Source organism: Phodopus roborovskii, unplaced genomic scaffold (genome assembly GCF_943737965.1).
Source record: "Phodopus roborovskii unplaced genomic scaffold, PHOROB, whole genome shotgun sequence".
Taxonomy (NCBI): domain Eukaryota; kingdom Metazoa; phylum Chordata; class Mammalia; order Rodentia; family Cricetidae; genus Phodopus; species Phodopus roborovskii.
Genome location: NW_026125820.1, coordinates 1,050,711 through 1,077,884, shown reverse-complemented (window position 1 = coordinate 1,077,884; position 27,174 = coordinate 1,050,711). Strand labels below are relative to the sequence as shown.

The 27,174-nt window shown below is 41.3% G+C and overlaps 1 protein-coding gene across 1 annotated transcript in view; it reads right to left on the bottom strand.

The window, feature by feature from the left end:
* Positions 1-9,532: 9,532 nt before the first annotated feature.
* Positions 9,533-27,174, bottom strand: part of Sptbn1 (spectrin beta, non-erythrocytic 1) — a 129,286-nt gene continuing 111,644 nt past the window's right edge. The window contains exons 27-35 of the mRNA XM_051178758.1: positions 27,015-27,153; positions 26,039-26,123; positions 24,108-24,304; positions 23,302-23,414; positions 22,668-22,731; positions 18,048-18,286; positions 17,173-17,346; positions 11,741-11,783; positions 9,533-10,865 (exon numbers count right to left, since the gene is read on the bottom strand). Coding sequence (XP_051034715.1) covers positions 10,647-10,865; positions 11,741-11,783; positions 17,173-17,346; positions 18,048-18,286; positions 22,668-22,731; positions 23,302-23,414; positions 24,108-24,304; positions 26,039-26,123; positions 27,015-27,153 — 1,273 coding nt within the window. The 3' untranslated portion in view covers positions 9,533-10,646. The remainder of the gene's footprint in view (positions 10,866-11,740; positions 11,784-17,172; positions 17,347-18,047; positions 18,287-22,667; positions 22,732-23,301; positions 23,415-24,107; positions 24,305-26,038; positions 26,124-27,014; positions 27,154-27,174) is intronic.

Here is a 27,174-nt window from a genome sequence, read left to right as displayed (position 1 = left end):
TTGAGAGTTTTTTGGGGGTATAGTAGCTTGGGCTGGCATCTGTGGACTCTTAGTATTTGTAGAACAACTATCCATGACCTTCTGGCCTTGAGAGTTTCTATGGGGAAGTCAGGTATAATTTTGATAGGTCTGGTCTGCCTTATGTTACTTGATCTTTTTCCTTCGCTGCCTTTAATATTCTTTTTTATTCTGTATGTTAAGTGTTTTGATTATTACGTGGCAAGGGAACTTTTTTTTTTTGGTCCAGTCTGTTTGGTGTTTGGTATGCTTCTTGTACTTCATAAGCATGTCCTTCTTCAGATTGGGAAAGTTTTCTCCAATGATTCTGTTGAATATGTTTTCTGTACCTTTGAGCTGGGCTTCTTCATCTTCTTCTATGCCTATTATTCTTAGGTTTGACCTTTTCATGGTGTTCCACATTTCCTGGATGTTTTGTGTTAAGGATTTGTTGGATTTTAGATTTTCTTTGGTTGATGAGTGTATTTCCTCTAGTTCACTTTCAGCACCTGAGATTCTCTCTTCAATCTCATATTCTGTTGATTATGCTTGCATCTGTAGTTCCTGATCATTTACCAAGTTTTTCTATTCCCAGCATTTCTTCAGTTTTTTGTTTGTTTGTTTCTGTTTCAGTTTTCAAGTCTTGAACTGTTTGAATTGTTTCCTTCACCTGTTTGTTATTTCTTGGCTTTCCTTACTTTCTTTAAGAGATTTGTTCATTTCTTGCATTTTTGGGTGGGGGCTTGGTTTTTCCTGTATTTCTTCCAATTTTTGTTTGTTTTTCCTTCCATTTCTTTAAGGGCCATCATCTTTGAGGACCTCTATCATTTTTGTGAAGTTATTTTTTAAGTTGTTCTCTTCTGCTTTATCTGCTTTGGTGTGTTCAGATCTAGTTGATGTAGAGTCCCTAGATTTTGGTGGTGTCATACTGGTCTTCTTGTTGTTGGGTGTTTTCTTGTGTTGCTGCCTTCCCCTTGCTTCTTCCTGTGGGTGCAGGTGGAGTATCTCTTTCTCTCTCTCTCTCTCTGTACCCTGCTCTCCCTGTGGGTGTAGGAGTGTCAGGAGTAGGAGTTCAATGTCTATAACTCTGGGTGATCCAAACTCTCTTCGAGGTCTCTCCAGCAGATGGCAGGCCCAATGAATAGGTGAGTGTGGCCTCAAGGTGGTCCTGTGTGGATAGGTGGATCCAGTATGCTCAGAGCTGACCCAGGAAGTTCCAAGGAGGTGGAGGGGTTGATGGACTCTCACTCTTGCCCAATGCTCACCCGAGCAGTGGGCCCAGCAGGACCAACGGTGAGGGGAAGTCAGGCTCTGAGTGGTATATGTACCAGAGTACCAGGACTGTACCACTCAGGGCAAGGTTATGGTGAGGGAGATGCAGAACTAGTTCCCAGGGAAGGATGTGGGGGGAATTTGGCCTGAAATGGTCCCAGAATCACCTCTGGCAGAGGGCAGGTAATAGGGCTCAAAGATCTGGTGAGTGCGGCTTCAAGGTGGTCCTGTGTGGATAGGCGGGTCCAGTGTGCTCAGAGCTGACCCAAGAAATTCCAAGGAGGTGGAGGGGGTGTTGGACCTGCACTTTGGCCCAATGCTCACCCCAACAGTGGGCCAAGTAGGCTTAAATACCAACTATTAAAGATAATTTTGAAGTTCATCTACAAAAAAAGCATGATATGCTTTCCAAGTTGAGTCTGGCAGATGGCTCCCACAAAGAGGGGTGGAGAGAAAAACAAGGTCCTTTCTGGCATCAATGAGGTGGTGACCCAAGAATACACCATCCACATTCACAAGTGCATCCATGGCATGAGCTTCAAGTAGTGTGCTCCTTAGATACTCAGAGAAATCCAGAAATTTGCCATGAAGGAGATGGGGACTCCAGATGTGCACATTGATATCCAGCTCAATAAAGCCATCTAGGCCAGAGGAATAAGGAATGTTCCATACTGTATCTGTGTACTTGTGTCCAGAAAAAGTAATGAGGATGAGGATTCACCAAACTAGCTCTATACATTTGTAACTCAAGTGCCTGTTACTACAGTCAAAACTTCATATAGTCAATGTGGATGAGAACTAACTTTCTGAATATCAATAAAGTTGGAGAACTGCCAAAAACAGAAAAAAAGAAAAAGAAAAAAGAAAGAAAAGAGAGGAGGAAGAAAAGAATGGACTGGTTAATTAAATAAAGTGGAATGTGTCCTAGTTAGGTTTTTTTGGTTGTTGTTGTTAACTTGATTGAAGCTAGAGTAATCTGAGAAAAGGAAACCTCAATTGAGGTTTTTACAATGTCAGTGACCATTAGAACCCATCTGTGCTGAAGCTAGACTAAGGCAGGAGAATCAACCTAGTCTACATATTGAGACCCTTACACACACACACACACACACACACACACACACACACACACACACACACACACACACAGAGTCTTTTGTTTGGGAAATATTTTCCTCTGACACCTGTGTTTTGTTTCATTTCATTTTATGGTTTATTTTTGAGGCAGGGTGCTACTCTCTAGTCCAAGGTGGCCTAAACTCACTCTGTAGCCCATGGTGGTCCTTTTGCTTCAGTCTCTTAAGTGCTGAGATCACAGATGTGTGCTACCACACCCAGTTTTCTTATTGAATTTTAGAATACTAGTTAGTTATCTATGTACTCAGTTTATCTTAACATTATTTCCCTCCATCTGAAGTCTAAGAAAAATTCCACTATTTTAATTGATATATTTTTTTAAAACTTAATTTACTTTGAATTCATTTCTTTGGGCAATTTTAGTTGGGGGCTTAAAGTTTTAAGATCATCTAAAAATTGTGTATGTGTGTGTAGGGGGGTGGTCAGAGCTCAACCTTAGGAGTCCTCTGTTACAGGCAGTTTTCCCGCCAGCCTGGCCCACAGCCACTTCAGCCCCAAATAGCATACAGAGACACTGCATTAGATATAAAGCTGTTGACCTCTTACTAGTGTTTCTTATTGGCTAGCTCTGTCTTAAATATTAACCCATTTCTATTAATCTAAGTGTTTCCACGTGGTCTTATCTTACCAGAGAGGGTATCCAGTCCTTCTTCTCCCTCAAATCTCTACATGTTGAATCTCCTACTACATCTCCCAGAATCCTCTTTGTCTCCTAGTCCTGCCTATCTTGCCTATCTTGCCAACAGTGCTTTATTCAATAACCAATGAAAAAACATATTTACAGAATGACATCTCCCATCAGTCCTCCACCTTATTTTTAAGACTGCTTCTCATGGATTTGGAAATTACTGATTTGGGCAAGATGGCTAGGCAGTAAGCCCCAGAAAGCCTGCTGCTTCTGCCTCACCAGCATCAAGGTTACACAAATAAGCCTCTGTAAGCATGAGTTTCCTGGCCCAGCAGAGTCCTGCCACCCTGGAGCCCCAAATAAACACACAGGTGTTATATTAATTATGAAACTGTTGGCCTGTGGCTTGGGCTTCTTATTGGCTAGTTCTGTCATAATTATTAACCCATGCCTATTAATCTAAGTGGTCTTATCTTATTGGAGAATGCCAGACCTGCAACTCCTTTGTCTGCTACATGGCGACTCCTAAGCGTCTCCACAGAGAAGAGAACAATTTCCTGTTTGTCCCTGTTTATATACTGATTCTGCCCAGCTATGTCACTTCCTGTCTGGCCAATCAGCCAATCAGTGTTTTATTAATTAACCAATAAGAGAAACAGATATACAGAAGAACATTCTCTATCATGCCTCTGCACCCAAGTTTCTTTTCATGGATCCTGGGAGGATACTCATGTCCCACACTTGTGTAGCAAGCACTTTTTCAGCTGTGGCATCTCCTTACTTGACAAAATTATTTTTATATATGTAATGTTCCCTACGTGTATGTCTGTGTTCTGTGTGTGTACCTGGTGTACTCAGAGGCTAGAAGATAGCATAAACTCCCTTTAGGTTGGAGTTACAGATGGGTGTGAGCCACTGTGCAGGTGCTGGGGATTGAACCTGGGTCCTCTAGATAAATAAGCAGCCAGTGCTCTTAACCACTTTCCAGCCCTTCCCATCCAAATTTCTTTATAGCATTCATTGAAACTCTCCTTTTATAGATCCTGTGGCTTTCTTTTACTTTTGGTTAGATTAGCATTTATTTCTGTATTGGTTGTTATCTCCCATTGATTATAGCAACACAAGAGCCTAGTGTATTTCCCACCATGGTCATTTTCCTCAATGCTATTTCTTCTTTCAATGTGTTTATTCTCCATCTAGTTCAGCTAAAATTTATCTTTCAAAACTAGTCCCAGGATTTTAAAAATAGGAATTTGTCAGAACTGTCTATGGGTACATGTTGATTTTTAAAAAGTGTAACATTGTTCTTACCTATCAGCACCATTTTTGTTTGCTTGTTGGGTTGGTTTTATTCTCACAGGTCAGATATATATTACACTAAAGGTATCTCTAGTAGTCAGAGGTACTTGGTGAACAGCTCTCATCTAGCATGTCACCGGCACCGGTCTCCATCCTCAGTATTAAAAAAAATTTTTTTTATTGTATTTTATTTCAAATTTGAATGAAGTCTCATTATAATTTTATAAGTATTCTTTGGATAAAAGATTCCATATTTAATTCAAACATGGCTTTTTAGATTTTCTGGGACTATCAGGTGTCTTCAATATTTAAAATTCTCCTGTAATTCTATTAATTTTGGGAGAAAAAAGTAATGGTGTCAAATGGGTACTTGCTGGCTTGTGGGCAGTATGTAACAGCACCTGAGTTGTCCTTGGGCCATCACATACATGTGTGCCTATGCATCTGCATATAATCACATACTACAGCATACATGTGAACTTAGGTATGACTTGCAAAGGTGAGACAGGAGTTATAGTGATATCCTGTCAACAAAAGGATGATTCAGTCTGCTTGTACATCTGTTGAGTGAACACAACAGAGGTTCTTTGATCTGTATTATTCACTCCACTCCCCTTGCTACTGTCACAGCAAAACCTACAAAAAGGGGCAGGAGAATTTAATTTTGCCTCATGGTCTCAATAGTTTTTTTAGTCTCTCATGGTAGGAGTGTCAACTAAGGATATTCACATGGTTGGGACTGGGACTGAGAAGCAGGGAGAATGGATGGAAATAGAGGGGCCTAGAGATCTAATTTCCTACCCAGCCCCCACAACCTTCAAAGCAGTGTCATAAACAGCTTAAAACATGAACCCATGTCTGCCAGTTCCAGATTTAAACTATCCCATGGTCCTTTCCAAGAAGGTCCTTCATCAAGGATGGCACAGGGTTAGCTCCCTTTTGCTAACACTAGTTTCAAGACCATTGCTTCTCAGCTCACAGAAAAGCAGGAGGGAATCCAGCAGTATTAGCTCAGAATGAGAGTGAGTTCTGGACAGGTTATCAGAATTCTAGTCTCTGGAGTTTTATGTATAAGCACAAAATGCTGAGCTGCATGTCCCTTCCCTGTAAAATCAAAATGGTGCCTCAGTTACAGCAAGGGTTTGATAGCGTAACTCAGCTTGGCATGACATCATGGCCAATGTTACCTGTTACTATTATCAAGAGAAAGTCACTGCCTGAGAATGAAGACAAGAAACAAGTAGAGCCAATTGCTCATTCCATATCACACCACTGGCTGCATTGTTCTTGAATGCTCGGTTCTGCTCACACTCTGCTCCACATCTACAGAGCCTAGGCTTGCACAACAGAAGTAACCTTACACACAGCCTCATTCAAGCTCTAGATAACACAGCTGCGTGAAGATGAGGCAGGGGGACAAGTGGGACATAAGGTCAGGAAGGCCTTGCCCAAAGCTTCAGACAATACCCAGACAGTCCTCCAACAGCTGCTAGAGCAGGGAGCTTTGCAGATGGTTTCAATAGGAGCAGGGCCCACTTGAGGCCCTTCCTACTTGGCAACCAGTGTATGCTCTCCCAAGCCAGGTGTGGCCCGAAGTAGCATCTTGGTTGGAAAAGAGGCACTTTTAGGATTATGCAGTGCTACAGGACAGCCTTCAGTCTGTGAAGTACCACCAGATGGACAGAACTGAATTATGAACAGTGTGCTCACCTCTGAATCCCAGGCCCTCCCAAACATAGAGGCTGCAGTACAGTGTGGTTCTAAAGCTTTCTGGAGTGGCTGTCACACAGTGGGTGGCAGAGGTAATGGGGGTTACTTGTCCTGGGGCTGGCAGGAAAATCCCACAATTTAACCATCCTGGTCTCAAAGCCCATGTTTTTCCCTCAAAGAGCAGAAGGTAAGGTGTAAACTAGGATAAAGTGATCATGCTCACAGGAACAAGGCCCTACCTACAACCCACAAGAAAAAATGTGGCAGGCATGTTTAACAGTTGGTAGCAAGATAGCACCTGATCTGTACACCAAGTACTGGCTATGCCATCATCATTAAGCGGATAGACAGTCCCCTTATAATGTGGAGGCAGTTCTCAACTTTCCTAATGGTGTGACCTTTCAATGTAATTCTTCATTTTGTGGTGACTCCAACTATAATTATTTGTTGCTATTTTTTAACTGTAATTTTGCTATTGTTATGAGTTGTAATGTAAATATGACATGCAAGATATCTGATATGTGACCCCACCCAAAGGGGTTGTGAGCCACAGGTTGAGAACCACTGACTTAGATGAAGACCTTGGATGGGGGATTAAAACACTGAGTAACAGTTTCCCTCAGAAAATTAAGCTTGAAGAACAATGGAAATAATTTACTGAAACAGTCTACAAAGGCAACTCACTCTTAAGTAGATGCTCCTGGGGGGATTTGCTATGCATTAGGACTTGGTTTCATGCCTTATGGAACTTTCCCAGGTTCCACCCTACCTAGACACCCAACCCATAGAGAAAGTCCCTGTGTTTCTTTAACATAAAATGCCTTCTCTTTAAAGACGAAGTTGCAGGAAACTGCTATCTTTCCATTGCCTCCATTCCTACTTGAGACAATCGGTCTCCAAAGTGTGACAAATATTTGAAGGGCTGAGTGAAGGCCAACTGGAAACTTTCAAGTCCTGTTGCCTCTTGGGGCTCCATCCTGTTCTCCCTCCAAGAGATCTGGGGACACAATGAACCAGGGCTCAGCAAGGATCAGCCATTGATTGGTCTTGAGTGCAGAACAAGTGAGTCCTTTGCCTAGTGCTTTTTGCTGAGATTTGACTTCCATCAGAACAAAAGTAAACTTGGATTGTAGGATTTGAAAGAGACATCACAACCAAGACAGCTTCAGATACTCCAATTCAGGAACCCTAAGTGCTTTGGGAAGCCCTGTGCCAAGCTAGCAGTCAGAGTATTACTTTGGAGTAATTCTACCACATCACCTTCATGTTAGCCAGGTTGTCCAGTACTAGGGTTTGGTGGTGTCTCCTCCTTGAATGGATCTTTATTTAAACCGAAGGGAGCCAGGTATAGTGACACAAGCCTGTAATTCTAGCACTCTAGGGCCCAATGCAGGAGGGTCACCAGCTTCAGGCCTAGGCTGCAGAGCAAGACCATCTCAACCAATCCACCTACCCACCATCCATCCATCCATCCATCCATCCATCCATCCATCCATCCATCCATCCATCCATCCATCCATCCACCCACCCACCCACCCACCCATCCATCCACCCACCCACCCTCCCAAAAACCCAGGTCTAATTCTACTTTGTGAAATCCTTCTTTTAAAAAGGTTGTTGACCTCTCAGAAAATCAGCCAACAGTCATGGACAGGGCAAGTCCTTCCACAGCCAGACCAGTGGAAACTGTCCTTTCCAAGGTGAAAACTACTCCTGCTCCCTTTTTTTCTTGAGGTGGGTAGCTTGTTTTTAAATTTAAACCTTGAAAATCTTTTTAAAGCACACATTTACCTTTTCCTTTATGGGTTTAACCCAGAGAACTGGCCGAAGAAAGAAAGGCAGAGGCTCAAGGAGAAGCTATACTTCAAGGGAAAGTGTTTCAGAAACCAGAGTGGTTTAGAAAACAACTGTAGGATCGGTTAGATACACAACTACAGATTCAAAAAAACATACCCTAACAGCCACTAGTCAGAGAGATAGCAGTCACCTCAGAGTAGTCTGTTCCCTTTTAGGCTTGCAGAGACTTCTTCCATAGCAGCCTGTGGGAGGGTGTGAGGGAGACCAAGGCAAGAGTTGGGAGACAGAGGGTCATTTGTCCATGTATTTAAGGTACAGTAGAAATTACCCCAAAATGAGACTGAAAGGGAAAATCAAGACAATGATTTTAAGCTCTCCCAGAAAGCTTAGGTGTCTTTGCTCCAATGAAACCTCACACACAAATGCTTATGCTCATGGTTGTATTCCTAAGTGTTCCAATGAGAAATGTCCTTCAGTAAGTTAACAACTACAGCAAAGTTATTCAGTAACAACGAGGAATAAACTTCTGACTCGTGGGGTATTACTTTAATATATCTCTAAATAATTGTGCCTAGAAAAGCCAACCCTAACATGTTTTACCATTCCATACAACTCCATATGGAGAAGTCGAGTGGTTGCCAGAAGGGCAGGTGGAGGTGAAAACGGACGGAGGTGCAGCTGCTCTGTCTCCAACCCTCGATGACACCACTCTGGATGTCACATGAGCCTTATGACAGGTTACCACCAGGGCAAAGTAGAACAGACTATGCAATATACCGACCAACACCCTGCCACAGGCAAACAAGCCTGTAGGTTTCTCAGCAATGTACTGGTGAGTCTTTGTTGTTACCCTGATCTTACATATACAATATGGGGCAAAGCAAATTAGTAATGGCAGGATAGTCTCATTTTATGCCACTTGTATCTCTGAGAAAAGCAAAAAAGTAGATTCTGATGGAATATACAAAAGTACTGATGGAAAAAAAAAAAAAAAAAAAAAAAACCCGGTTTTGAATTGGAATATAAATGCAAGCTATCTTTTTTTTTTTTTTTTTTTTTTTTTTGATAAGGCCTAGAGCCATCAGTGATTGTTCTTCAAATTCAGATTCTGGCTTTATTATAAGTTTATTTCCCAGTCTAAGGGTTTCTTAGACAAGCAGTTGGCTACAGAGCCAGGGACAAGAGCTGTGTGCTGAACAGCTTACCTTTCCAGGTAGGGAGAAAGCTACCAACCAATTCCTAAGGCTGTATGGAAAATCATACTATATATATGAAATCCCAATGTTTCCCACCATACAGTTTTCCTGAACACAGCCATGCCCATTTGTTTTTGTATTGCCAGGAATGATCTTTGTTCTAAAGTGGGGGAATCAACAGGGGCAGTGTAGTGTTGCATTTAAAATATTTATTATCCCTTGCTCCTTTTCAGAAAACATTTATCTACCCCTATGTTGGGGCTCAAGGCTACAAAAAGCTGTGAAATATGAAATTTGTATGTGTCATCATTCAACACTCCTATTCATTCTTCATTTGCTATAGCTTTCAAAGCCAGGTGTGCCACATACACAGAATGTGAGAAAGAAATCCAGATTCATCATATAATGCTTTCTGTTTGTTATTCTTCCCTTGCAATTTCTCTAAGAGGCATGCATGCACATGGGAGGAAAAATACCCATTAGTCAGTCACAAGGCTAGATTTAAAAGCATTTAATGACATAGCATATATTTAACAGATAGGGCAAAAGTTGAGAGGTACAGGTCGTATGATGGAGCACCAGGCCTGAGCGACCACTCCCTGTCCAGGCTCAGACTCTGGAGTTCATTCTTATCAATGCCATTTTGATTGTGCAGGTAAGATGAAAATTTGTCATTACAATAGTTACAGTGACAGAGAAATGCACACTATGTATCAAAGAGCAAGGTAATGAAGCAAATTATAACAGTGTGGCCACGCACAAGCAAGTAACCATTAGAGTAACATTACTTTGTCCAGTAAATGCTTCAGTTCCACTTATACACTTACCAATGATTTAAAGGGTTTATTATACATCTAGTTTTATTATACTTTGTTCTAGAATTATCTCAAACATACAATATAATGTATTTCAGAAAAAAAAGATTGAAATTACAGATTTTTTAAAACCTTACCAGTTTTCTATTCCTTCTTGTATACCAACATTCTGAACCGTCACAGCAATTGATGCAGAAAAGCCGCATGTCATGTGTTAGTAAGTGATGCCAGATACAAATGGTTTGGCTTGTAGGTTTAAATGGAGCTGCACTATGGTTGCAGCGAGAGATCCTAATACACAATCTGTTTAATAAAGGTTATACCCATCGTGGGCACTTGTAATAGTCAAGACTCAGGGAAACCACTGAAGTGAATGGAGAATAGTGTCAGGAAATCTGTCCATCGTCTCTGAAGAGCACAGGAAATATTGTGTAAGCACCACTGCCTTGCAAACCAACAGCATCAGAGGCGGGTTATTTCCAACACAGCCTCACAAAATTGAGGAACAGTTTAAATATTGAGATCTAATCTATATAATTTATTTAAAAAAAAAATCTGGCCTTCCCTCTGCACCTCAAACTTTTGTAACTTGGAGATAAAGTATTTAAGTATGTTTCCCCCACCCTCAGAAATACTCTATAAATTAAAAAATTTATTTTTAAAAAAAGAAGAAAAAAATTAATGACATGGAGGAACATTAGGCACAGATTAATGTGTTGGTCTGAGCTTGCATGCTGGACTCTCACTGAAAAGGTAAGATGAAAAGGTAAGAGAAGGGCAGGTTGAGAGGGAAATTCACTTTTTTTTGCCAAAAAGGCTGAACCGCTTCTCTTTGTCTTTCTCTTTATCCTTCTCCCTCTTGCCGGGACTAGACTCGCTGGTGATGGTGACAACGCTGGTGGGTAAGGTCTGCGCCCGGCTGGATGCTGGCGTACTCTGGGTGCTGGCGGAGAGGTCATGTTTGTCAGAAGATATGGCGGAAGAGATGGCCTGGATCCATGTGTTCATTTCCTCCTAGACAGAGGGACACAGGTAAGACTTGTTTAAGAGTGTGGACATGAAGTGTTCAGGTCTTTCCTTGGGAGCAGTGCCTCTAACTAGGTTCCCTATTCCTATATGAATCTCTGCTTTCTCAACACTAAAGAGTGGATGTGGCTCAGCCTGTCAGATAAGCTCAGTGCTATGGAACCCACAGGCCACTCTGGGGTATAGTCCTAAACACTGACAGGAGCTAGAAGACTAGTCTCAGGCTGTAAGACATCTTTCTCACCCTAGAAAGTACTCCCCCTTCCTTAAAAACAAAAAAACAAAACATTTTCTTCACTTATGTTTGCGCATACATGTGTAGTGTGTGTGTGTGTGTGTGTGTGTGTGTGTGTGTGTGAGTGTGTGTGTGTGTGCGTATGTGCACATGTAAGTCAGAAGACAATTTTTCAGAGTTGGTTCTCTCTTTCTCTCTTATATAAAATGGGTCCTTGGGATTGAACTCAAGTCATCGAACCAGGTGGCAGGCCCCTCCCTTTCTTTTCTGGAGTATATATCTCTTGGTAGAAGGGCCTTTTCAAATTGAAATTGTTGCATATGCTGTCATCATTAAGATAACCCTCTCTTCTCAAAGGTGAAGCTGTTAACAATAGTGGAGTACAGTGCGGAAGGCACCATGACATGCACTCCATCCTGGGCCACCTCACTGTACCTTAACCCACAAGGACTAGCAGGCAAGGTCTTTGCTCCTAGGCTCCAGTGATCTAGTATATGAGGGACAGCAAGATGGCATTTGTTGCTTTTAGCCCAGTGTTAGTGACTGTGGAGACCAGACAGTTAGACATCCCTCAAAAATCTTCCATACTCTTCAGTATCTAAGGAAATGAACCTAAGTAGTAACTTACATCATCTTTGGCTTGGAAGAGGTACTCGTTGCCATCATTTAGTCTGTAATTTCAAGAAAATGACATTTTACAATTGTGTAGGTAACAATTTCATGCTAGAAAGTTAAAAAGAAAAAAAAAAAATCCCCATATCTAGTGTGAGTTACAGGCAGGCCATGGGACTGAGTTCAGAAAGGCAACTAGAGCACATGCACCATTGACTGACAGGCCTGGGGATAAATAGCCTGTCAGTCATTAGGAATTCATTCAACTCAAACATCACATAAAACCTCACACATTATAGTGGGAGACTTCAACATACCACTCTCAACACTAAACACACCACCCTCAACACCAGACAGGAATACCAATCAGAAAGAAACAAAAGAACTAACAGAAGTTATGTCTCAACTGGGGTTAATAGACATCCATAGAACATTCCATCCAAACAAAAAAGAACATACCTTCTTCTCTGCTCCACATGGAACCTTCTCTATAATCAAACACATACTAGGTGGCATAACAAACCTCAACAGATACAAGAGAATAGGAATAGTCCCCTGTTTCTTATCAGACCACCATCCTTTAAAAATAGAATTAAACAACAACACAAATCGCAGAAACCCTACAAACTCATGGACACTGAACAATGTACAATTGCACCACACCTGGGTCAAAGAAGAAATAAAGAAAGAAATTAAGGGCCGTCTAAAATTCAAAGAGAATGAGGATACAACATACCCGAACAAAGGGGACACCTTGAAAGGGAAGTTCATTGCACTAAGTACCCATATAAAGAAAACAGAGGATAGTCACATTAGAGAATTAACAGCACAACTGAAAGCCATAGAACAAAAAGAAGCAAACTCATTTCCTGGAGTAGACACCAGGAAATAATCAATTTGAGGGTTGAAATCAACAAAATAGAAACCAGGAAAACAATAAAATCAATGCAACAAAGAGTTGGCTTTTCAAGAAAATAAACAAGACAGACAAACTTCTATCCAAACTAATGAAAAAGCAGAGAGAGAACATGCAAATTAACAAAATCAGAAATGAAAAGGGGAACGTAACAACAGACATAGAGGAAATACAGACAATTTTTAGGTCATACTTTGAAAACCTGTATTCCACAAAATTTGAAAATTCAAAGGAAATGGACCAATTTCTGGATAACTATTACTTACCAATATTAAATCAAGAACAGACAAACAACTTAAATAGACCTATAAGCCACAATGAAATAGAAGCAGTCATTGAAAGCCTTCCAACCAAAAAAAAGCCCAGGGCCAGATGGCTTCAGTGCAGAATTCTAACAGAAATTCATGGAAGAACTAATACCAACACTCCCCAAATTGTTCCACACAATAGAAACAGAAGGATCATTACCAAACTCTTTCTCTACAATGCCACCATCACCTTGGTACCCAAGCCGCACAAAGACACAACTAAGAAAGAAAACTACAGACCAATATCCCTGAAGAACATCGATACAAAAACTCAATAAAATACTGGCAAACCGAATTCAAGAATACATCAAAGAAATCATCCACCATGAACAAGTAAGTAAGCTTCATCCCTGGGTTTCAGGGATGGTTTAACATATGAAATCTATCAATGTGATCCACCATATAAACAAACTAAAAAAGAAAAAACATATGATCATCTCCCTAGATGCTGAAGAAAGCCTTCAACAATCTTCAACACTCTTTCATGATAAAGGTCTTGGAGAGATCAGGGATAACAGGAACATACCTAAACATAATAAGAGCAATATACAGCAAACCGACAGCCAATATCAAAGGGAATGTAGAACAGCTTAAGGCAATTCAGGAACAAGACAAGGCTGCTCTCTCTCTCCATATCTCTTCAATATTGTACTTGAAGTTATAGCTAAAGCTATAAGGCAACAAAAGGAGATACAGAGGATCCAAATTGGAAAGGAAGAAGTCAAACTGTCTCTATTTGCAGATGATATGATAGTTTACATAAACTACCCAATAAACTCTACCAGGGAACTCCTACTGCTGATAAACACCTTCAGCAAACTAGCAGGATATAAGATAAACTCAAAAAAATCAGTAGCCCCGCTTTCTTCAGATGACAGAGGCTGAGAAAGAAATCAGAGAAACATTACCCTTTACAATAGCCACAAACAACATAAAGTATATTGTGGTAATGCTTACCAAACAAGTGAAAGACCTATATAATAAGAACTTTGTGGCTTTAAAGAACGAAATTAAAGAAGATACCAGAAAATGGAAAGATCTCCCATGTTCTTGGATAGGTAGGATAAACATAGTAAAAACGGCAATCTTGCCAAAAGCAATCTGCAGATTCAATGCAATCCCCATAAAATCCCACCACAATTCTTCACCGACCTTGAAAGGATAAAACTCAACTTTATATGGAAAAACAAAAGACCCAGGATAGCAAAAACAACCCTGTACAATAAAAGAACTTCAGGAGGCATCACCATTCCTGACTTTAAGCTCTACTACAGAGCTATAGTTCTGAAAACAGCCTGGTATTGGCACAAAAATAGACAGGTAGATCAATGGAATCGAATAAAAAATCCCGATATTAACCCACACACTTATGAATACCTGACTTTTAACAAAACAGCTAAAGGAATACAATGGGGGAAGGAAAGCATCTTCAACAAATGCTGCTGGTACAATTAGATGATGGTGTGTAGAAGACTGCAGATTGACCCATGTCTATCACCATGCACAAAACTCAAGTCCAACTGGATCAAAGACCTCAACATAAATCCAGACACAATGAACCTCTTGAACAAATTGGTATAGGAAACCACTTCCTGAACATAACTCCAGTAGCACAAACACTGAGATCAACAATTAATAAATGGGACCGCCTCAAACTTAGAAGCTTTTGTAAGGCAAAGGACACAGTGGACAAGACCAAATGGCAGCCCACAGACTGGGAAAAGATTTCACCAATCCTATATCCGACAAAGGGCTGATCTCCAAAATATACAAAGAACTCAAGAAACTAGTCAACAAAACACCAAATAACCCTATTAAAAATGGGGTACAGAACTGAAGAAAGAATTCTCAATGGAGGAAATCAAAAAGGCTGAAAGACACTTAAGAAAATGCTCCACATCCTTAGCTATCAGGGAAATGCAAATCAAAACAACTTTGAGATACCATCTTACTCCTGCCAGAATGGCTAAAATTAGAAACACCAATGATGACTCATGCTGGAGAGGATGTGGAGAAAGGGGAACACTTCTCCACTGCTGGTGGGAGTGCAAACTCATACAGCCATTTTGGAGATCAGTATGGTGGTTCCTCAGAAACATGGGAATTAGTTTACCACAGGACCTGGCAATCACCCTCTTAGACATATACCCAAAGGATCCACATCCATACAACAAAGACATGTGCTCAACTATGTTGACAGCAGCATTATTTGTAATAGCAAGAACCTGGAAGCAACCTAGATGCCCCGTTAGCTGAAGAATGGATGAAGATGTGGCACATCTATACAATGGAATACTACTCTGAAGAAAAAAAAATAATGGAATCTTGAAATTCACAGGCAAGTGGATGGCACTTGAAGAAATCATCCTGAATGAGGTAACCCAGTCACAAAAAGAGGAACATGGTATGTACTCGCTCATATATGGATTTTAGACCTAGAGCAAAGGATCACAAGCCTGTAATTCACACCACCAGAGGAACTAGGATACAAGGTGTATTCTAAGAGATTCATATAAAGTCCCTCACAGAAGGGGGAAGGGACAAGTCCCCCAGAGCACATGGGAAGTGGGGGGGGGGCCGCAGTGAATGGAGAGAGAAGTAGAAGAAACGAAGGGGAGGAGAGGAAAGCACGTGCAACTAGTAAGATTGAGTCAGGGTAGGAATAGAAGACAGGAGAGAGAGACAGAGAGAGAGAGAGAGAAAACATATGAAAGAACATAAAAGAGGGAGCCATTATTGGTTTGGTTGAAGAAAAGACAGAACATAAAGAAAGGTCTAGAGACCTACAAGACTGCCGCCAACTAACAATTGGAGCAACAGTGGAAAGGCTACCATAAATGCCCTTCCCTGTTAGTGAGATCAACAACCAACTTATCCACCATCATGGAGCCCTCATCTGTCGGAAACAGAAGCAAACACCCATAACTAAACACTGAGTCAAACTAGAATTCAGATGCAGACAGTGGGGTCAAGACCAGGTTGCAGAAACACATAGCTGACCTGAACAAGGAGGAGCTAACAGGCCCCCAGACTGATAGCTGGGAATCCAGCATGGGAATGACTCAGATCCTCTGAATATGGGTCTCAGCTAGAAGGACTGATCAGTCTAAGGGACCTCAGACAGTAGAACCAGGATGTATTCCTGGTATACAAAAGGGCCTTGCGGACACATCCCCCATGGAGAATACTCCCTTAACCTAGAGACAGGATAGAAGTCCTAGTCCCTACTTCAAATGACTTGACAGATTTACATGACCCCACCCTGGATGGCATTGCCCTACATGTGGAATTGGGGTGGGGAGATTGGAGGGAAGGGTGGTCAGGGTGCATGTGAGGGGGGAAAGAGGGTAAGAGGGAGGGAGAAAGAACTGGGATAGACATGTAAAATTAAAAAAAATAATAATAAAAGAAAAAAAAACCTATGAGTACCACTGGGTGGTAGTGGTTGGCGCATGCCTTTAATCCCAGCACTCGGCAGGCAGAGGCAGGCAAATTTCTACTGAGTTTGAGGCCAGCCTGGTCTACAAAGTGAGTGCCAGGATAGGCTCCAAAGCTACAGAGAAGCTCTTCTCGAAAAATAACAATAGCAACTACAATATCTATTGAGTGGGAGTGCACTCATGTAGGTCAACAGGCTACCCACAGGTCAGTCCCTCTGTGCCATCATGTGGATTCTGAGAGAATTGGTGGAGTCCGGCTTGACCAACCAAATAGTTTGCCTATTTCCAAACACAAGGAGAATGGGGTGTGGATGTGTTATGAGGTGTCTTCCACAAGGGGTCATTTAGAAGCAGAAGTGTGGAAGAGCTGGGGAGGACAGTCTGCCTTATCCAAGTACTTCCTGTTTGTCTCCTCAGGCTCTGGGATTACTTACAGTACCTTTCTCTAGAGCAAACAATGGCAATTCCTGAATCTGCACAAACCAGAAAGGTTCAAAATGGTTTTAAAACTTCCATTATAAAGTGGGATGTTTAAAAGTCCACCAGCTGTGCTAGAGAACAGAGTATACTAAGTCATGAAGTGAAGATTTCTTTTTCTGAGTCCAGCTGCACAGCTGAGCACAGGAAAGCATTGCCTTGGTCTCAACAGGCTGTATGCAGCCTGGGTGTTCACCTTCTTAGGGACTGAGGATAGCAGGAACAACCACACTTACACAGTGCTTTTGTGGGAAAACCAACCCCGAGTAAGATGAACACACCCAGGAAAATACTTGACAATGCTCACCTTAGCTTGAACACATGCTTCTTCTTCTTGTAATCAAGGGCCACTTCACAGACAGCTTCTTTCAAACTCACAGGGACCTCACTGTGGTAGGGGATGCCAGAAGCAGCACTCTTGGCATCTTTATAGAAGCCCATTTCTTGGTTATTTATGACACAATAGACATTGTGCCAGGACCTGAGTGAGCGTGGTAGAGAAAGAAAGATCATGGTCTTGTATCTCACACATGAAAATGATCTTTACATATATGCTTTTGTTAAATGCCTTTCTAAACTGAACTAATAGGGAATCACCCTCCACCTCACTTGACCCCACACAGCTTCTTTGGGACACAGCATATATTGCTCAGTGGCAGCTTGGAAGGGATGCAGCTCTCTGTATTAGGGAACATGAAAGGTGCCATCCATCACATACTGCAGCTTTTCACTGATGCCCAGGATCACAGACAAGGTTCCTTATTCTCAGGCACAAACTCCCCAAGACTTAGTGCCATTCTTTCTGTGGTTCAGATACTGGCAAGAGGGTAGATCCAGGGCCGTTAGTATAAATTATGCTGTGAAAATCTGTGAAAGCCCGTTTCCTCATCAGCTAAATAATGACATTAGAGACTGGTGGGAGATATGATAATGTGAAGACTCATGGAGAAATGATGAGTACTGGTGAGTGCTAAATCCCACAAGGAATCACTTCACTTCAGGAGGACTGTTTAATATCACTCCAGTAAGCTCCTACTCAGGAAGAGCCACAGGCCCCATTCCTGCTATTCCTGCCCACATACCATTACTTCTCTTCTTTTCCTCCCAAGAGAGCAATCAGAAGAACACAGAGCTCTGGAACTTCTGAATGCAAAACCTGGGTAATTCCTGTGCTGCCTTTACCTGCTTGAGGCTTTCTTATTGTGGGCCTCCCACTCATGCTTCCGATTGAGGAAGCCTTCCATCTGGGCTGCTGGTGTCTCTTGTGTCCTGGCTGGCAGGGTGGCAGCACTCTGGGCAGGAAGTGCAGACTTGGCCTTTCGGTCAGAGGTGGGAGAGGGAATGGGACTGGACTCTTTGGAGCTTGTCCTCTGCTCTGCAGCACCGTTGACCATTTCACTTGTGTCCATGGTTTCTGCCATCTAGGGACATCGGAGAGGCCATTCAGCTAACCCCGAGAGCAAGGGATGACCACATACGCTCTGACTTGCACACGTGGCTGTGTATAAATGCCTGGCACAGATGGAGGCAGTACAGTAAAACCATTGCACACCCCGCAAAGCCAGCTGGACGCCAAGGACATTAGAAGGTGGGAATGGATTAATGACCGCCCACTTGCGGGGAAATGAGAAAAGCAAAATGCCAGTATGAGTTTTACTGCACTCTACTCCTCTGATCACTTCATTTTTTCTAACATGGCTCAGATCATCTCCTCTTACAGTTACTTTAAAACACAAAGACAATGGTAACAATCACACATATTAAATATGAGAGTGGACGTTATACAGCAGCCACCTTACAACTAAGGGTATCCCCAGAAGGGCTGAAGTAGAAGCAAAGGGCATTCACAAACAGATGGAGAGACAATCTTATCAGAATTACACAGCATTCCGTCAGATGCAACAAGGAAACACCTTTGGTTTCTGAAAGAGGCTCCCAGGTTCTCCTCTCCCACCCCTCCAAATATCACCATAAACACATGCAGAAATTAGGACAACAGTCATGCATTTCATATATATCAACCCCGTTAGACTTTGGAACTTAAGAGCTGGAAGGAAATGAGGCAAGTCAACAAACACCAAAAGAACCACATCTGCCCAAGTTGAATCGTGAGTGGGTTGTAATTTTTGTTAAAGGAGCTGGAAAAGCCAATCACAGTCACTCAACACCACACAGCTATTTACCCCCAAACAAAGACAGAACCAGGGCCTTTCCCATCACGGGTGGTTGATCACGGTGCCTTGCTGCACTGAGACGAGGGCCCAGAGACAGCCAGGCTTCCAGCGGCTCTGACCCTTCAGTCTGGAGACGTCTTCAGGAGCGTTCCTTCCCAAGCTCACTTAAATTGTAACCCACACGGTTTTTCGGCTTTGGAAATGTAGTAGTGTCTTGATTCATTATCGTTTTCGGCCTGTACCATCAACTGTGTACCATTAACTGTAGCAGCCTCTGGCTGATATACCCAGGGCATGGATTAGCAAGTTACTAAAGCTGGGTGTGGCTGATGCTTTAGTAGATTACAGACAACCTGCACCCCTCATACAGACAAACATGGAGGTATCAGTGGCACAGTCATTAGCTATAATCCCCCACCACTGCTGCCCAGAGTCAGAGTGACACCCAGTTAGCAGCAACCTTGGCAGTATAAGAGGCAAACTGGCCACCACCACTTGAATACTCAGATCTGTCAACTCTCTTGCTTAGGTCTTATCTAGATTGATGGACACAGTGCTTCATTTTAAACAAACTAATTATCTGGGAAAATGATAACAAAAACTTGGCAAAAAAGGCAGGGAATTATAAACTTATCAAATTATCAAAATTAGCATCAAGGTTTAGGGTTATTACCAGAGACTACACAATCTTAAGGTTGTGTTTGATTAAAATTCTTTATTCTCATACCAGTATGGTAAATGTATTATTATTATTAGGGCAAAAAGACATGAGGTGGGGGGGCTGAGTGCTTAGTTAGCCTGGCTTTACAAGCAAAAGCTTGCAGCCATGGTATGAGCAATAGGTATTTCCCCCCTCCTTTCATTTCATTCTTAGGACTGTGTTTTGTTATATTGCCCAGGATGGGTTCAACTCCCAATACTCCAGCCTGAGCCTCACCAGTAGCTGGGACTGCAGGTACATTCCATTACATCTGACTATTTTCACTGTTAAGGGTAAGTTGCAGAAGGGGAAATAACCAAGACAAAACCCAAGTCAAAAGAATGTTGAGTGGATCTTGTGGTTGACACATCTCTTCTAGTGAGAGCTCAGGAAACTCATGTAAGGAGCAATTTTGAGTGGGTGTGAAGGCCTGAGCCAGGTGTGAGTGCAGAGAAACAGGGTTAGTTACAGACAGACACCAAGTTAAAAAAATTTAGTGCTGCAGCTTTGACTTGAAAACCACTAATGGCAGTGACTTGGGTGAGCAGGTTTATCCTAAAGGGTTGTCATTTATCAGAGTTGGTCACATCTCAAGGTAGGTGAAGACAAGTCTCTTCTAATGGCAATTCTGCAGCAAAAATTTTTTCTTTGAAGTTAGAAGGGAAGAGAAAAACCCCAAACCAATATGCAGAGATAATTAATGTTTATGCAAACGAATGATTCACTAACCAAGGAAACAATGAAAATAAAAGGAACAAAAATGAATTTTAATGGACATGTGCTTTAAGCATGCCAACAGACAACACACCACTAGAGACAAACATCAAAAGCAAATCATAGTGCTATAATCAAACAATGGTACATGTGACTCCCTCCCCTCTCCTCTCCCCCATCATTGTTGCTTCTCTTTAGCAATTAGTTCAGAGTGCTTTTGTGGCCAGGCATATCTGAGACACTGAAATCAGGGAGTGAACATGAATGCAACTAGTAGCACAGGAAACACCTGATTGGTTTAAAGTATAGGAAGCAACAGCATTTCCAAGTTCATTAACGTGAGTCTCTGCATCATCACCCAAAAGAATGAAATTGCGTTTCCTTATTCCAATACAATCTAATTGTTAGTTAAAAATATAGACAAAAACAGGCACAAGAGCAATGCTAAAAAAGTATCATAGCAATCTTGTCTGTGTGCTTATGTGGGTTTTGTCTTTTGAAAAGCATTAAAATTTGGTATCAGTCTGGATGATACAAAATTTAAACATGCACACATATATACAGAAACATCATATAATCATATATATATATGAATGATCAGTGACATAGTATGATTTGGGGCCACGAAGACGTAGTCAGGGGAATCTAGTGACCAAAGAAAAAGCTATAGTTTTTTTTTTTTTTTTTTTTTTCCCCTAAAATAAATTTGGGTGTGTTTTAAAGCAGAGACCCAATAATGATGCATACTAGCCCACAATATAAGAAGCTTAGTGTCTATTTAGATACCTATCTACGGTTCCAGGTAGATAGATATGTACATAGAGATTAGGAAAAACAAAAAGATGCTATATGACGTTATCCTGACAAAAGAAAAAAAAATGCATCATGAAATGAAACGACAAATTAAAGTTAGCTCATGGGAAACACATACCAAACAGGGTTCTGACTCCACTAACACATCTAAATATGGCAAATAATTAAGGGAGTGTCTTGCAAGGCTTTGTTGTAATGTGGGTTTGGTTTGGTTTTGATCAGAACTAGGAAATCACTTTCACCAGCTTTACTCCTAAGAGAAAGAATTTCTGTTAGGTGTTTTCACTCCCTGCTAGCAGCGTGAAACATGCCACCCTGACGACTCCTCACAAGAGAACTCCACAAAGAATCTTAAGAAAAGGGAAGAACCCCAAGATTGACTGGAGACATACAAAGGACTTTTTGTCTACAGAGACAATGCAGTCGCTCTCTAGGGCCAAGACACTTCTCCAAGTGCTACTAGGTATGGGCCATTGAGTGTACCGTTCAAGTAATCAGGATGAACCAAATGGCTTTTTCCCCCATTTGCTTAAAAAGTTAAAACATAGTTTTGACACCCTGAAGTCTCTGTCTGAATAGAGGCCTGATGACAACTAGGCAGGACTCTGAAACATGCTGAGAGCTGCTGGCACCTGCCACAGCCTGAGTGCTGGCAGCGGTGACACTGGCAACAGTCAGGCTGGCTGTAACATGTGTTGCATAGAGACCTATAGTTCTAGTTTCAGGACTTGGCAGAAAAGAGAGGATTATTGGGTTTATACAAAGTAAGAAATGACTTGAGGGACTCAGAACATTTGGGGTCCCACACCTAAAATTTAAACAGCTTCCCAACAAGATCACCCGGCTTCTTTCCTGTCCTTTCAATGAATGCATCCTCCATGGAATGTTACAGAATGACTGCAGGCATAAATAACCTAGTAGTGAACTTCTCCTTCCTTACACACCAGCCTTCCTACTTAACAAACGACTATAGGTTACTAATACTTTTAAATAACATAGCACCTGTAGCAGAGAACTGTGCCCTGTTAGTATAACATGGATGTGTTGTAACTGTCAGAATCTAGTTTCTTTACTCTGCTGTAATTTAATTTCAATTACTCATGTAAAATCTTAGTAAAATAAAAAGCTTATAATAAACAAAAATAAGTATGCTGTTTTGAGGCAATGAGCATCCAAATAAACATAAATTAAATGCAACCAAATGTGAAACCAAGGAAGGCAATGAATTAACTAAAAATTTTAACACTTTGGGTGACATGGAAGCCAAAAGGTCATAAGCAACAGGGTGTGGAAAGAGTGGTTCTTGACAAACGGTAGTGAACTTCACAGTCCAGACCATGAATGGTCACTGGCTGTCCATCTGCTATTAAAGTTTTGGTACGTTTGAGAGCGGTAACTAACCCGTGGAGATCCCTGTTCAGCTGGCAAACCATTCTGGGAAACTTGGTCTCCTTTTGAAGTATCCCTGTTAGGGTGAGATTTGGAAAAAAGAGGGAAAGGAGAGAAGGGGAACACAAACAAGGGAAGAGGGGAAGAAAAACAAAATAAGTAAAATAAGCAGACTTCTTTCACACAATGTCATGTTGTTAAACTTGGCACTTTTAGACAGATGCTAAAATAGGTAAGCCTTCAGAAACACCCTATCAGCACCCCCACCATATAACTACACTAAAGATGTTTTTATAGAGCTTAGAAGCCATCAATAGCATCTTTCAAATGGAAAATCAGTTCTCCCCTACCACAAAATCCTGGCTTGGCGAAATCTCAGTGGTATCTCTATCTAGTGAGTCACACGGGAAAGTATGCATGAGTGTACTGGTGCCATCCTTGACATTTCACTCTGCTGTTTGACTGTTCTTGAGTTAAAGTGTTTGTTACTTAGGATGGCTACATAGATTCTAAATGGTATAAATGAAGTAGTGAACAGGAAGGGTATGAGGCCTGGCTCCACAAGGGAAGACTTAGAACAGATGCTCTGTAATCTCACTTGTCACTGAAATCAATTTTCTAGCCCCTCACACTTCCAGTGCCTCACCACTGCTGGGACGAAGAAGCCTCCTCTGAAACCTTTGTGCTTGGCTCTGGAGAAGGGGGTCGTCTCTTTCTTTCTTCTTCCTCTTGCTGTCTGCGCACTTCCAGTAGCTCCAACTAAGGAAGAACAGGGTGTTGTTTATTATAGCTAAGGTCCTTGTGGCTTTTGAACAGTCTAGAAACTTGGGAAACTTTTTCTACATTGGTTCATATTTAACTCCAAATATAGTGGCAGTGTGTTCATGCATACGGTAGCTACAATCTTAAACTGCAAGGCACAGAGTAAGGTTGTCTACCCTAGCTGGAAAATTCCTTGGGGATTCTATTCCAAAATTTAACTCTGCAACTTTTAACTATGTTGAGGAGGAAAGCTGATGGGAGGTTTTAAGCTGACTTTCCATGAAGTCTCAATAAAAACCCAGCATAAACCCACAAAACCTTTCAAGGAAGCCATTATTTGTATTATACTAGAGAAACACAGAGAAAAAAAATTAAAGCCACAAAACAGCCTACCTGAAATGCATCCATTCCACAAGCAATAACTATACTCTAAAAGAATTCTGTTTTGACATATTGACTTCCCATAAGAATGAAAGTCAAGAGTCCATTCTTTATGAATATGAAAGTTTTGGAAGAAGAAAGATCAGTACTTAAGTTCTACAGTTAGAAAAGCTTTGGCTGGCAGAAAAGATCATCTATGATGGAGTGATCTAGGATCAAGATCAAGATAGGGTCTGATGTCCATTTAAAACCTGGAATCCACACAAATAGGTAAAACACTGTGCCCAACATCCTGAGGCAATGACTTACTGTTGTCAGCCTTTCCAGTGCAGAGAATCTCTCATCCCAGGTTGCTGCAGACTTTTCAAATGCCTCGTGGCGCTTGATGAGTTTCTCCACTTCATCCACACTCTGGCCAATTTCACGGCTGGATAGATACGGCTCCTGTCCAAGCAGCCAAGCCTCAGCCACACTGGCATCTCTTGAGAACTGATGGACTTCCAAAACTGCACAGGGAACCAAGAGTGAGTGTGGACCACAGGGCCATGACAACATTGTCTTGAGACAGCCAGCTTATCATCTATGGAGCCGAAATGCTATCAAGTATATACACAGTGAGCCACACAGGCAACATGAATGCTGCCAAGAGACATATTTCTAAAAATAGTGGTAATCCACTTCAATTGGTTTTGATTTAACATATACATACATACATACATACATACATACATACATACATATTATTTTAACATGTAATCACCACTGTTGCCTTTTAACCTTTCTCTCAGTTTGCCATACAGGAATACAGGTTAAATTTTACATGCAAGCAATGCTGCAACATCAATTTAAGAATAGTCCTATTTTTCAAGAGCCATGTGTGGACAGTGGCTCTCAAGTGGACTGTAGAGACTTAGAATGCTTTCTGGTCACATGGTCCTAATTCTAAGAGATAAGACTGCAGAACCTTATAGGACACACAGCCTACATGACAGACTATGCAGCTTGTATTAGGCTGAAGCACGATTTTCTCTTGGGGGATTGAGAGGGTGGATTACTAAAGAAGGGAGGAGGCAGGGTTCTTTCCAAGCTGCATTCTGTTCCTGTACATGAGGAAAAAGCTTTCCTCCCACTGCAGTTAATGCAGAAGGAAGTGGATTAGAGCTGGCGCAACAGAATTGCTAACTCAGTCTTCATGCACCTATCTTACTCAGCAATGACTGGAGCCAGTCAGCTAAGAACTGAGTGTGGGCAATATCAGTGTACCAGCAGCAGGTTGGCCTCACTTTGACATCACAATGGACCCCCTAACATATTAATTGAGAAGGAACTACGAAAACTGTCAATTCTTCAAGGTGGGTTCCATGCAAGTCATCACTGTAACAGACTACAGCTTAGTATCCAGTTCACAGCAGTTTATGAAACAGGTTTTGCTACAAAAAAATGCAACTGCCCCAGACTTCTCAAAACCTGCAAATAAAACCCTCAATAAGAGAATGGTCCAAAACAGGACATCTAAGCTCTGGGTCCAACTGGGTCTTCTACACATCCTTAGTTTCTATTAAGAGTCTACAATATATAGGAATGAGTCTGGAATACAGAGCATAAAGCATCAACACAGAATGTTAGAATATAGTAAATAAAGCTTGAATTGAGCTACTTTTAATGTTCAAACCAACCATGAGGTATTATTCTCAATACTGTACATTTTAAATCCAGTGAGAGCTCATAGCTCCAGGCAAATGGGGATTGCACATAGGCACACAGCTGCTTGGGGGGGGGGGGAAGAAAGGGGGAATTATTTTAATATTTACTTAAATTTTTGAAACAGAGTCTGTTTTTGGAACTTGTTAGGTAGACTACACTAGCCTTGAACTCACAGAGAACTTCCCAAAATGCTGGTATTAAAGACACATACTACACCTTGCATATTTTTACTCTTTGTATGTGTGTTTTTTTGAGTACAAGTGCCCACAGAAGCTAGAGATGCTAGATATCCTGCAGCTGGAGTTGTTATATAGGGTGAAAGCCTGACATGGGTGTTGGGAACTGAATCAGGTCCTGTAAAGAGTAACAAGTGCTCTTAACCACTGAACCATCTCTGTACCCATCCCCAAGAACTTCTGAAAAACAGTAGCCAGTGAGCAATAATATATGGAGAAAGAAACATTTAAAACTTTGAAATCATTAAGTAATAATACTCAAGAACAGCAGAAAGATAAGTGAAGTATGTATGCTCTTACTCAGTCTTAACCATTCCCATCGGTCTTCCCACTTGTCAATCATTTCTTTTCTTTTTTCTGTCAACTGCAGTAACTTTTCCTTGATCTGTGCAAAAAAAAAAAAAAAAAAAAAAAAAAAACCAAGGGTATTAAAAACAAAAACAATGCAATCTTTTGTCTTTCCTCTTGATGACCACTTTTTACAAGAAAATCTATTCTTCCCTAAAGTAAGAAATATCAGCTTAAGTGCATTTTTTTATGTTTTGGGAGCAGAGAGAAAACACAGGTAGTTTTTCAGAAGGGTAGGAGTTCTATTTAAAGTTGCTTGTAGCACACTATGTTTTGCCACACTAGACTTTGGGGATCTTGGAAACTAACAATTATGAAGAGAAGGACAATAATACTAGCAAAGCCTTGGCTTCCTGTGAAGAATGATACAGAAGGGATATCAGTACCACCATCCTAACCAGAACCTTTGGCCATCTACCAAGGAGGCCATACAAGTGCTGACTGAGGAGTCCACTAATTTCTCAAAAATTATCTCTGGCTAAACGATTTGGGGCCTACAGTCTCACACACTCTAGAAAGATAGAATAAGTTTCAAAATTATGCAAAATAGTGCACATGTGTAGTAGACCCTGTTGAAGTAGGTCATGTAAACAACACAACTACACAGAATCAACAGAGTACATCAAAAAAACTCCAACTATAATTGACACATAAACTATTGTCATTTTTTAATACAGTGCAATCATTTACCCTGTGTTAGGCATTGCATGGGATCCGGAGATGTTTTCAAGGTATGAGTAAAACTTATGCCATTTTACCTAAGGTATGTAACCTTCTATCGATTCTAGTATTCCCAGAGGTCCTGGAACCAATCCCTGTAGATTCTCAGAGACAATTACAAAGAAAGACACAATGCAAAGTAAAATCATTTTATAATCCTAAAACTGACTGAGTTCATGTCACGTCCCAAAGCAAAACAATATCTTACCTCCTCAGAAGCATAGTGTTTCCTTGCCAACAGGGATTTCCCAAGTTCAATGCAAGTTGTGAAACTGTCATTACGAGCATCAATTTCAGCTTTGATACCTTGATGATTATTCATTAACAATTCAACAGATGACACATCCCTATAAGAAAGTAACATCTTC